Source organism: Monopterus albus, unplaced genomic scaffold (assembly GCF_001952655.1).
Source record: "Monopterus albus unplaced genomic scaffold, M_albus_1.0 scaffold34.1, whole genome shotgun sequence".
NCBI lineage: Eukaryota > Metazoa > Chordata > Actinopteri > Synbranchiformes > Synbranchidae > Monopterus > Monopterus albus.
The window spans coordinates 545,526-558,637 of NW_018127914.1; the positions used below are offsets into that span (position 1 = coordinate 545,526).

The 13,112-nt window shown below is 41.2% G+C and overlaps 2 protein-coding genes across 5 annotated transcripts in view; one reads left to right on the forward strand and one right to left on the reverse strand.

The window, feature by feature from the left end:
- Positions 1-12,029, forward strand: part of dtnbp1b (dystrobrevin binding protein 1b) — a 555,482-nt gene extending 543,453 nt beyond the window's left edge. For 2 of the 4 annotated variants that reach the window (XM_020597564.1, XM_020597562.1), the window contains 3 exons: positions 5,575-5,742; positions 8,047-8,190; positions 8,349-12,029. In XM_020597564.1, the coding sequence (XP_020453220.1) occupies positions 5,575-5,742; positions 8,047-8,190; positions 8,349-8,674 (638 nt within the window). In that variant the 3' untranslated portion in view covers positions 8,675-12,029. Of the gene's footprint in view, positions 1-2,678; positions 2,873-5,574; positions 5,743-8,046; positions 8,191-8,348 lie in introns of all 4 variants that reach the window. The other 2 variants (XM_020597561.1, XM_020597563.1) reach the window with 2 other exon arrangements.
- The window catches only part of jarid2b (jumonji and AT-rich interaction domain containing 2b), a 102,974-nt gene continuing 100,087 nt past the window's right edge, over positions 10,226-13,112 (reverse strand). The window contains exon 19 of the mRNA XM_020597488.1: positions 10,226-10,338. Coding sequence (XP_020453144.1) covers positions 10,226-10,338 — 113 coding nt within the window. The remainder of the gene's footprint in view (positions 10,339-13,112) is intronic.

Genomic DNA, 13,112 nt, shown 5'->3' on the forward strand with positions numbered 1-13,112 from the left:
CTTTGAGAGAATGATTAGCACAAATCAATGCAAGGTTGTTTTGAGTGATCACCTCTATTGTATGATAAAACATTTCTATTATTATGGGAGTGGTCCCTTTCAGGGTGACAGTGCCTTTATCCACAGGGCACAAGAGGTCACTGAATGGGTTGATGGGTATGAAAATGATGTGAATCAGATGCTATGGCCTTCACAGTCACCAGATCTCAACCCTGTTAAACCTATTGGAGATTTTGGAGTGACGTGTTAGACGGCGTCTCCACCACCATATCTTTGGGAAGAATGGTGCTCATCCCTCCAGCAAAGTTCCAAAAGAAGGTGCAGTGAAGCTGTTGTGGACCAACAACTTGGTTGTTGGTTTTGGTTATGCCTTTAATTTCTCACCCGTTTGTACAGTAAATGTGTCTCTAACTTTTAAAATATCAAAATACTGAATCTGATGGTAAAATATAGAGTAAAGTAGATAAAATAAGTTTTAAAAAATCCACAAACCACATAAATTCCCCTCAGGTGAAGACATGAGAAGAACAGTGTGTGGTTAAAACAGTGAAACTCCCACATTACAAGTAGCACACACAGTGCAGTCAACCTTGTAACCTCAGCAGCACAGCTGGATGCTGCAGCCTAACTTAGAGTATTTCCAAAGCAACAGTAAACATTTAAAATGTGCTAGCAATGTACAAGAACAGCAAAAAAGGCACTCCTGTGTGCATGTTTGTGTGTTAGTGAGCTGCAGCGCCTCTTAGAGTCATATTAGTTGCCAAAATCACTCCAAGATAATACTCATGGAGACAGGTAAATACAGATACAGATAAATGACTGAATGGTTCATTCTAGAAAATACACATTTAAGTTACTTTTCTGCCACAAAATTGACTTTATAATGTACCTAGACACTGATGTTTCATTTATATACACAATGGAGATATTTAAATCCCCCTGGAATACACAGTTTTCTGTATCCTGCATATTTGCAAGTAATTGCAGTAAAACAGAGAAAGAACTGATTGTGTTATTTAAGAGCATCTGGTCCACCTTTGGCGGAAACCTGAGCACTGGAGAGAGAGAGAGAGAGAGAGAGAGAGAGAGAGAGGGGCAGACAGTATCTAAAAATACCACGGCTGAGTGAGCAGGGCTTAAGAGGAGGCAGCGGCTGTCTATACTGTCAAGCCTGCCTCTTGGTGTTCAGGCTGTGCACTGCTGTCTCAGAATAAAATATTAGGCCTTTATAGGCAAACAGAAAGCAAATGCATCTAAAGACCAGACAGCTAATTTAAAGTGACAGGTAGAACAAGGGGGGTTTTATATCTGATATCGAATGTTTGATCTGTTTGACGAGCCAGTGTGATGTAAAGTGTATGAAACAGCTATAATGAGATCATGGGTGGGTTGTTTGAGCATTAATCTAAATACAGAAAAATAATTTGAACTTATGAGGAGTATTAGTCCAGCCATGCCTAAAGACTGCCACAGACAGTTTCTGTTGACAAATTCAACAGTCATTCAAATAGTGAGCAGTTTTCACACCTTGGCATAAGAACCATAACATTTACCTCATGCACATCCTGCATTTCACTGGCCATCTTACTCACTCTGTCGTTCTGTGTCTCACTCTGCCTTTCTACACACCCCCAGAGGACCATACAGTGTGCACACAAACACTGGCTGTAGTCCCAGACATTTGGACAGCATTAAAGGCAAACTGACCAGCAAGTCCACTGGTGCTCGCATCCGTTCATCCATCCATTTGTCCATCAGAGCTTCAGACATCACCTTCTCTCCATGGGCACAGACTATGGCTGCACTTGATATGTGAAGTACATTGTGGACTGAATCTGAAGTGATTTGAATTGGCTGTTGATGACTTCTATAAAGATACATTTCCATTTGAAAAGGCAGCTGTTAGTGTTACTTGTTATTTACAATCACTTAAATGGAGTCTGTCAGTGCTCAAAATACTATTCTTTATACCTAAGGAATCTTACTCCAAACACAACTCTGAAAGAGCTCTAATTAAGATTTGAGGTCCCTTTCAAGGGAAGCACTGATGTCCTCAAAATAAAATTAGTTCCTGTTGCAAGTGAGCCCAAATGAACATCTCCCATGCAAAAGCAGTGTGGTGACCAAGCTTGTACGAGGAACACTTAACATGCATTTTTGCTCGCTGAGCCAAGCTGTGAGAAGATGACTCTATTTAGTCAAATCAAAAGCCTGAGAAGAATCCTAAGAACTTGAATTGCCCCTTGATGGCATCTTTCCTTTCTCTTTTTCAGCTGCATGCATTATCGTTCTTTCAGGTTTGGTCTCTGCGCTTCTATATATGGACACACATTTACATGCCATGCAAAAGCACATTTGCAGTTCTGCTTTAGTCTTCCCACAGGCACAAACTCACACACGTACATATAAAGCAAAAAAGTGAATATACCAAAGTTCAATGGCAAACAAGCATACCCACCGTGCACAATATCGCCCCCACCCCACCACCTCCCATGACGAACTAGCCTTTTTCCTGTGGCTTCTGCTTCCTGCATTTGTAGAGCAGACGCCTCTCGAGTGCTGAAAACGGATACGAGAGCAATTGTGTTAAGTCTCATTTCGTATTGATCCATCTGCACAAATAGCCAGTTGAGCAGCAAGATTATTTAATTTTGGCTATGTTCTTTTTATTTCCCAAGAGTTTTTGAGTCGCACAGTGGCGAGGTGAGGGGGAGATCAGACAACACTCTGAGTACATACAGAATACGATACTGTCGCCTGCTGAGCCTTCAGAGTAAAAGAAACTGCCTGTGAGGGGAGAGTATCACTTCTTTGACCTGCATGATGATTGCGGGAACAGATGCACCAAATAGCACAGCAAGTACAAACTCAGGTGATTCACTAGAATTTTCACTTTGTTTTTCTCGTAAAAAATGTTGTTTCCAAGCAAAACATATAAAGGAAAATCATTAATCATTTGTCTATGTAACTGAATAAAATGCTATTTAATTTGACATCATCTGCTGTGACTAGAATAATGCCTTAGCTCTTATGAATCATCACCAGATGTGTCTGTGTGCGAGTGCACGTTCTACATTGCACATATGAATCATACCATACACATGTGTAATACACTTTGCTGGAAGCAGTGTGTGCGCAGCACAGCCTGTATTTGTTGGACTTAATGACTTGTGCTCCCACGCTAAAGTCATCAGCGCAAACTTAATCCATCCATCCATCCATCCATCCATTTTCCTCCGCTTATCCGGGACCGGGTCGCAGGGGCAGCAGTCTAAGCAAAGATGCCCAGACTTCCCTCTCTCCAGACACTTCCTCCAGCTCCTCCAGGGGAAAGGCCAGCCGAGAGACATAGTCCCTCCAGCGTGTCCTGGGTCTTCCCCAGGGCCTCCTCCTGGTGGGACATAATCCTAATCATAAACTTAATCCTGCGGGCCAAATATGAATGAGAGCTAAAAATAGTTCCCATAGCTACAGTAACGTGCGTAGCAGGATATGGTTGTCGGGTGGATGGTGATGGTGAAGTAAAGACCAAGAGCAGGAAGTGGGAGGAAGGAGAAATTAGGCTAGGTGTTGACATTTAGACTGACACACATGGGTGCACACATTCAGAAGGTAAATCAGTCTAAATAAATAGTGCAGGCTAATAATGGATTGAAAATTAGATTAGAGATACAAAGACAGGATCTAGTGCTGTAGTCAGTGTCTGTCCACTGCTGTCTTTTTCCATTACTCCTCCTCTGGCCCCTGTTGCCAACCCCACACATTGACAATCTGAACAAAGCTTCCCTCAGGCCCATAATCTAATAGAGCAGTCTCTACAAGACATCCACACCAACTAGCCAACAGCGAGGGGAGGACAGAGTCTGGGGGAAAGATGAGGGAGTGATGGAGGAATAGACTGGTAGTCAGATAAAGGAGATAAATTGGAGTGAGTGAGCAGTGGAGGGAGCGTGAGCTTTTCTTTTCCCAGTCTCTGAGGGCTGTTGGTGTGATGTTCATTGTGAGTGAGCTCTGGTGGGACCTCATTGTTCCCTCCTTTGTCCATGTGTGTCCATCTGCTGCAGGCTAGTTCAGGGCCAGACCTATTTTATCAGCACTCTGGTCTATGGGAGGGTTCCCACTCTAATCCTGCAGTAGAGTTAATGCTCCTCGAGCAGTATATTGATTTTGGGCAGCTGGTGTACATGGAGGGAGAACCAAAGAATGGTGCAGAGCTGTGTAAGACAGGCAGTGCAGTATATCCTGGGATGGAAATGCAAATGGTCCTAAGGAGGCAATTCCACCTCTGTCCCGTGCTAGTTTATGAACTTGTCTGACCCTGTTTCAATGATAAAATCATGTACCATCACTGATTGTATCCTGATATGTCACTGTGATTTTTTTAAATACTGTATGATGCTGTAAGGAAGGAAATTCATTTTGTTTTTACATCTCAAACTGCCACGATGGGGCTGAATGTGCTGTTCCTTCTGATCATAGTGCCCCAGCATCCTGCCTGGACCAATTAGAATCTAGTCAATGCCCTGTCAAGGGCAGTGGCATCTAAGAATCACTCTTCTCAGTATATTAAATCATTCCCAGAGGGTGTTTTGCTAAACTTCTGTAAAATAATTGCATATTTCAAAGAGGATAAAATTAGACCATTCTCTATCTAATGTAACATACTTTTTAACCTAACCCCTAATGTAAACTCTGAGAGTGAGCGACCTGATCTTTAAATTCCAAAAGGAACAAAGCAAATGTAGCAGTCAATTGTTTTCCTAGACAGTAGTGTTATATTTAGATCCTGAACCTCCCCTTTAATGTTACTGATCATACAGACAGCACAAGATGTGTCTTGGTCTTCTGATGTGTGTGCAGAAGAGAAGGTTGCATGCATGCGTTTCAGTGACTGTGGTTTCTCCTGTGCAACCCACAGGAGACAGGAGTATTGTGTTTCCGAGGAGCAGGTAAATCAGGATATGTGAATCCTGTGGAGCACTGAGCTTGACATTGTTCTGGTTTAGTAAAGATGGGCTCTGGCCTGTGAAGGATGAGTTTGGGTTTTCTCCTGTCTAATTTAGGAGGCATTAGTTTCAGATCACAGTGCATTCGATCAGCATTTTGGTCCTAGAAAGAACTTTGCACAAGATTAAATTAGCTAAATGCAACTTTTAGACAAATATAAATTTATTGCAGGTTTGATGCCAAATGTAACGAGCGTTCATAGGAATTGTTCTGTTTAAATGGTGGTTTGTGATCTGAGTGCAATTGCCAGCTTTGATTTTAAAGCAACACTGTGGCAAAAACAGTAACAAAACAGACTGTTGCTCAATCCCCTACCCTTGGATTTTACTACTACAGCCTTACTTTGTTTGGTATGATCACAAGCTTGTTGTGACTTGAGGTAAATATTGCTGTATGATCAACATTACTGAGTCAGTAAATTGATTTTATGATGCTTGTCCTTTTGAGCTGCTGTCTTATCCTTATCCTTATCCCACTGCATTACCCTGCATACCCTTTATCTTGTAAATATCACTACTGGCAGAGAAGTTACATTATTTCACCTAAAACGTTTTTGTCTGCTTCTAGTGGAACTAGATGCAGAACACCCACAGAGAGTTCCTGGGGCAGAACAGGGAGGGGTCCCACCCCCCCAGGTCAAGCTGAAAGAGAAGCAGAAGTTCTTTGAGGAGGCCTTTCAACAAGACATGGAGCAGTACCTCTCTACTGGCTACCTGCAGATCGCCGAGAGGAGAGGTGAGACGGTGGAGCCGAGATCCTAGTCATGCTCTCAGATGATAGTCAAACAGCTTGAAATTGATCATTTCATGTGGTCTGATGCCTGCATTCGAGGATGAATGCAAAGCCATCCAGCATTTAAATGAGTCTTGCTACCATCAGCTGAAACCTTCACATTGCATATCTCATGATTAAGCCATAATAGCTTTCTGCGGTGAGGTTCCACACTCCTGCCGCTAAACACACAAATAGAGCCATTATTTTGAAAAATGCCACCACATTGTATAAATGGAGTCTTCCACTGGGATTGTAATTGAAGCCTGCTGCAGTTTACGACATGTATTACTGTCAAAAGTCTGTGCTAAAATACCCCAAGAATGCACTGCACGAGATATACACCCTACACTGGACAATGAATTGGACTCTACTGGCCCAGCATTTTTAATGTGATTTTTTTTTTTTCTTATTCTTGTTTTTTTTACTCATCCACCCTCCTCCCATAATCCTCTGGCAATAGCTTATTAGATAGGATTGTGGAGCAGTAAGGAAGTCAGAGAGATGGAGAGACTTAAGGACCAGAGAGAATATAAGAGACTTATCTTTTTACTGTCACTCCAAATGGTTTTTCATCAATGCATTTGTGTTGCAGTGCCTTTTGTAATCATGAACCTCCATGGCAAAACCATCACCAAAGCAAGGATGGAGATGCAGTGAGCGAAATATAGACAACCCATTATCCGCAGACTCGTCAGAATCATGTATAGCCCCCATCATTCATGGAAGACGGTGGAGATGCTTATATTTAGATTTCAGCCAATGTGTTTCACAGTACACAGGAAAACATGTGGGATAGAAAGTCACTTTCAGATTTTTCCCGTTTTAGGGGTCGCCACAGTGAATCGTCACACTGACGACTCGCATGTTGACCTTTGGCACGTGTTTTACGCCGGATGCCCTTCCTGACGCAACCCTGATTCAAACCTGAGGAACGGCTACAGGCAAACGTGGGATGCTAGACAAAAATTCACCACAGATGAATTTGAATCAGTTGGTCATAACTGCTATAAGAGTAATCAATTTGTAATCAATTTTAAAAGATGCTTAAATAATCATTCTGCTGAAAAACATCTGAAAATAAGGCAACACTGAAAGCTGAATAACACTCAGCTCACTGACTCATTGTCCTCAGCAGCTGCAAACCTCTACAGCAGGGTGGTGCCACATAGGGCTGAAGATACAGCTGGACACACAGACGAGGAAAGGGGGAAAGGGCCATGGATGTCAGTCTAACAAAACACGTACAAAAGCAGTTCTTCCCAGTGGGGGGATCTCTTAGGCAAGATGGCAGTGGGGCTAAAAGAAGAATATGATAGAGGCCGGCTCATGGAAATGATGTTCTCAGTGCCTTCTGGACCAAGACTTACACAACATATTAATTACATTACCTACTGAATTGACTCAAATCTGATTTGTTTGTTTGTTTGTTTTCAGTTTTTTTTTTTAACCTTCCAAGTGACTCGGATCTTATCTTCTCATTTTTCATTTTTATATATGTGTATATTTCATTCCTTCACATTTTTGTGTTTATGCATTTAGAATCAGTTCATATGTGGACATTCATGCCAAAGTCTGAAAACATGGCAGTCATTTGAGAGGCTACAGTGTGTGTGTGTGTGTGTGTGTGTGTGTGTGTGTGTGTTGCTAATCTGAAGACAGGGAGGTTTTTGGGCCAGTCTCCATGGGAAATAACATTCCCTTTCTTTTTCTCTTTCTTCACGTACACTGCTCTCCCTCCCTGTGCCGCCCTCCTCTGCTATCCTCATTTCCTTGAGGTACAGTAGCCAATGATATGTTTTTCTCACTGCTGTGCACTGACCAACCATTTCCCCTCTTTCTCTTGTGCTTGCAACTTTTCCCTCCCCCTTCATCCCCGCAGTGGTGAACAGAGCAGTTTGTACCCCTGCTAGGAGGTGAATCCAGGACTGTAGTGGTTAACATTTTAGCCTGTGTCTAAGAGGAGGATCCAGTGGTTTTGTTGTATACTGCTTATAAAACAACATGCTAGATTGCTGGTTCATCCACATTCACATAGAACATCAATAGAGACATTAAGAAGAAAAGAAATTGGCTAAGTGTTGTTGATTCACCTTTTTTTTTTCTTTTATTTTTTATAAAAATGCTGGGTTTTTAATCATGTGGACAAAATAGAAAAGAAATTACCATGATGATGAATATAAAGCGTCTACCTTCCTGGACTCAGCCCCTTGCTGCTGCTTCAGTCTTGTGTGAGGCTAATGTCTTGTTGTCCTGTGTTGTACCCAGAGCCATTAGGAAGCATGTCATCCATGGAGGTGAATGTAGACATGCTGGAGCAGATGGACCTGATGGACATGTCTGACCACGAGGCCATGGATGTGTTTCTGCACTCTGGGGGAGAGGACAACAGTGCTGCTTCCCCTGTCGCAGGTACGTAGACACAAAAACCCATGGGACAACAATCACAAACGTGAAATTAGTTCAAGCCATAATAATGCACACAACATTTACTGAACTTTCATATTAAATTATTAAATTTTTTTTCCAATGGGAAGTCTGATATTATCCAAGACTCCTTTCTATTTCAGGTCCCGATGCTGAGTCCTTCACCACAGAGATTAGTCTCCAGGTTCCCACCCAGGCTGAGCTACGACACAAGCTTTCTTCCCTATCATCCACCTGCACCGACTCGGCCAGCCAGGACACAGAGGCTGGGGAGGAGGACAAGGAGGAGGAGACTGAGCAAGGAGGCGGTGGTGTTGTGGGATCCAGGGGAGGAGGAAGGAGGAGAAGGCCCCCTGTGGTGGTGACCCCGGATGAAGAGGAGGTACACCCCGATACAGCATTGGTGGACAGGGTGGGCCGAGTGGACCAGACCAGCAAAGACTGTGAGGGGAGCAAGCCAAAGGTTTGAGGAGAGCTATACTGGATTTAAACACAAACATACAGAGCTGCCAAATCAGATACGTAACAATATCGACTTCCTTTCCAAATTCATTTGATATCAAAGGAAAACGTTTAGAAGAAAGTACACTGAGGTTGCACTAACTGCCACATGACCTTGCCTTAAAAGACCACCTAGTTTTCAGTTTTAATTGAATCCTATAAAATATTTAATTTTCCATTAACATAAAACATTCAACAAGTTAACATGCACATTAATAGTTTGACATTATGTAGAGAATGCCCAAATATTCTGAGACCAGGAGAGGCCAGAGTGAGGAAGTACACACTAAAACCATTCACGTCCCTCCGAGGTCATTGCATTTTATGCTCCGTGCTAATACCTTTGCATTCACTGCCCTGACATACTGCAGCTGTTGTGCATTATGACAAACGTAGGTCATCGTTGAAACTGCTGCATTATTATACATGTATGATGGAGGTTAGAACTACCAAATACTTGCCAATATTAAGAGGCTGCCACCGGATCTGGAAGGTTTATGACATCTTGTTTTTAAAACTTGCTGCAAGAACTATTTCTTGCTTACAATACCTGACTGGAATTGCCTTTTGTAATTTGGGTGAATCGACTCTTTTCATATAATAAATGCTAAACAGTCAGCACAGAGCACTTGACAAATGAGCTGCAGGGGGCAGATGAATGAATTTTTCACATTATAGATAAGCTGTATACCCAAAGCTTGTTGCGGTCCTATGAGATATATGCTTACTGGTCACTTTATTAAGTACACCTGTACAATTGTATGCAATTCAATGCAACACGTACATTATATTCAGAGATGTTCCTAATTATTCTAACCCTCTCATGTATGTAGCTGGAGAGGACAATATACAGAGACACCTCTACATATAATAGTAGTAGTCCAATACAACACCACCTAGGACCTTGATAGTAAACATATAATTGAATTTATACATTTATGCCAGTTTCAAAAACAAAAATATTTTTCAGTGTTGCATTGAACTGCATACAATTGTACAGGTGTACCTAATAAAGTGCCTGGTCAGTTTAATTTAAATGTAAATCATCATTAGCTTTGATGAAAATGGCATAATAACTGGCGGTCACCTGGCAGTGGCTTTATTTATGCACATAGTACTGTATAGCTGATGGTGGAGTTAAGGTACCAGGAGGCAATTTAACACACAACAGACCCACAGGAGCGTTACCCTTTGTCATCATTCATAGTTCGGTGAACCTATCCTTTAGAAACAAGGACCAAATCCCTGTTTGGACTGTGTGTTATGCACTGAGGAACCATTTTAAATGTTGTTTTTTTTGTATAGAAATGTTAACATTTGTTCGATGTGACAGCATTGCCCATTCCTTGTTTTCCCTCGCCTACAATTTCTGACTTGTTGGTAATAAATGTTTCTCCCTCAGAACTGTTTAATTCTCAACGTAGCCTTGCCGGAGTGAGTTAAAGAATAAAATGTGTGCAGGATTTGGAAGGGTCTGAGCATGTTAACAGTCCCCGTGAGCTCACTCATGGTTTAACACTCATGCCTGAGCTCTTTGCAAACGGAAAGCTGACACGGTGAGGGGATACAGAGTATTGTGCAGGAGGGAGAGTGCAACTGCTTTCTTTGGAGGAGAATATCCTGCTTTTTTCCCTGAAAAATAAGAAAAGCAATATTAGTGACAGGCTGAGAGTAAATTGCATTTGAGGGCTAAGAGTAGATGTGCTTGTTCACTGCACAGTAAATAGCTGGTGATGATGCGTGACAGCCAATCCAGGGCACTTTAATTAAGGTTGTAAAGAACCGCAGGGCCCTCCGATGTTCGAGTGTAAAATAGTGATAAGCTCTGGGTCAAAGGAATATAGGAGAGCATAGGAGAACTGGCATGCTGCTCACAGCGTGGCCCGTTTGCATTTTTTGCTCATAGAGAATGGATTCTTTGGAACAACTTTTCCCCAAATAAATAGTTCCAATAAAGTTTGCAGTGAGATTGTGGATTGCGTGCATGGCTAAATTAGGACTGATGCTAATGATTATTTTTCAGTTGATCGGTTTATAACAAGCAATAAAAGAAAAAGTCCATCACCAGCTCCCAGGTGATGCCTTCAAATTGCTGTATTTACTGTAAAATAACCTTGAGAAATCCTGCAAATATTTACATTATCTTAAAAAAAAAATTATCAAAATGAACCGTCTGTCATCAGTTAATTGGCTAATCACACTCACAAGAGGTAAGTGAGAAAACAATCTTGTAATTTGGCTTAAATGACCAAAGAACTTGAAATCTAAATTATGAAACCAATTATTTTTGATGCCATGTAAAAAGTGTGCACACAAAGAGAGAGACAAGCAGGTTAGAAAGAAATGACAGTGAATTGTCAGTAAGTTTTTATTAAACCTTAAGTACAAACTGCAAAAGTAAAAAACAGTCAATATAACCAACATGACTCTTTCCGAGTGGAGGGAAAGGCCAAGATGCGGCACTAATAAATTAAGTCACCAGAAACCCCACTGTGAGCAAGTAGTTTATAGAAAATGGAAGAAATAAACAATAAAAGAACAGAAAAAACAGATCCCCTCAGAATAAAATATATTGTACGGCCATAAAAACTTGACAACCACTTTTTTTTATGTTGAAAACACCCAACTTGGTATTTCATTAAATAGTCCTAAAACAGTTCAGTCTGCTGCGAGGGACAACGACCAACAAATTGGATTATAGGATTTTCCTTGACAGTCACCACTGGCAAGCTCAGTGCAACATGAGTAGCTACTACATTTTTGTTGACTTTTCAGTAATGAAAATGTAAAAACCCATTTTTTAGTGAACATATCTTTTTTCCCTTTTCTTTAAAAAAGTAAAGCTAAACAAACAAAACTAGGTTGGGGGGCAGTCATTGGCTACTCAATATCTTCTTTCTTAGTGATATAAGCAGCACTTAAAATTTTTATACACGTTTACCAGAGCAACCCTGTAAGCATCAAACCTACATGGATGAAGAAAGGGAAATGTAAGGCTTTTTCTTCATCAAACACTCCTCTGGAACAACTTCTCTCTTCTCTGTTCCTTCCTTTCGTTCCGTCTTTCTTCCTTAACCCCAGAAAAAGGCTCAGGTATCGAAAGAAATTTACAGGATTATGTACAAAAAAAGTTATTCTGTTTGTGTTGGATTAAAAATGACTCATATCTCAAAGGGAAAACAATGCAAAAGTCAAACAAAACAAAACAAAACCCAAAGGCCAAGGAAAAAAAATTGGATTTGACATTTCACATTTTACACTCTTTGACTAGTGGCTCTACTTGAGATAACACATCAAACCAACAAAAGTAAAAAAAAAAAAAAGGCAAATAATAATTCCATGTAAAAACAGTAGCTAGGTGGCCACCCACACTTGAAGCCTCAAATTAACGCCAACTAAACGTAATGCATTTTTGCACAAATGTATATTTGCGATGTTATACAGTAATTATAATCAACAGCACCAATAAAATGGATCTCCTCGCTAAGTATCAGGCACAGTTTTCACTTGCTAGCGAAGGAGGGATCCCTCCATACTACCAGGAAGTGAGGTGAGCGGTGACCTTTCACAGGTCAAGGAACTGTAGCTCTGCCCCCTCTCACATCCACCAATGAACAGAAACGTCCACAATGACAAAAATAAAAAATGCACAGAAGACTTCTCGCAAATAAAAAAACCCTAGGAAAAAAGCTAAAATTTAAAATAGAATTTAAAAAACATAGCCAACCAACAATAAACCAACGTCTGTCTTTCAAGTTTTTACCTCGTGTTGCCAACCCCCCTTAAAAAAAAATGCAGGAGCTGCATCAAGAATGCATAAAATCAATTTTAAAAAAAGGACAACTCTTCCTCAAACCAAGGACAGAGAGAAACTTTGGGTAACTACTTGATGTCATTAATATTTCAGAAAACCAGAGAAGGGGCCTTTTTGTTCATCCCATGTTCACAGTTGAGTGACGTGTGATGAGAAGGGAAGGGGTTCAGCGGATTCGGTCTCAGGGGCGGGAGGCAGGAATGAGTGATGCAAGAAAAAGGTCATCACAACCCTTTTCTGTTAAAGGAAGGGTGGAGGGTACAACAGGGCCCATCAAGTCTGGTGAATGTTACACCTAATGCTTATAAAGTTGTTTAGAGGGGTTCTAAAATCATCCAAAATAAAAACATTCTTCTTTCACACTAGTGCAAAAAAGACATCTTGCTTCTCTCTTTTTTAACATTTTGTACATACAAGCCTGTCATACTAAGGGGGAAGGTGAATATATTTTGGAGGGGAGACTGAGGTCAGGTGAGGCATTTTCAAGGCTCAAAAACAACCTCAAATATTGGTTGGAGGGTGAACTGATAGTGATCCTACGTAATGGGAAAAAAAAAGGGGGGGGGGGGGTTGAGGAGCGGTGAGGGCAGGG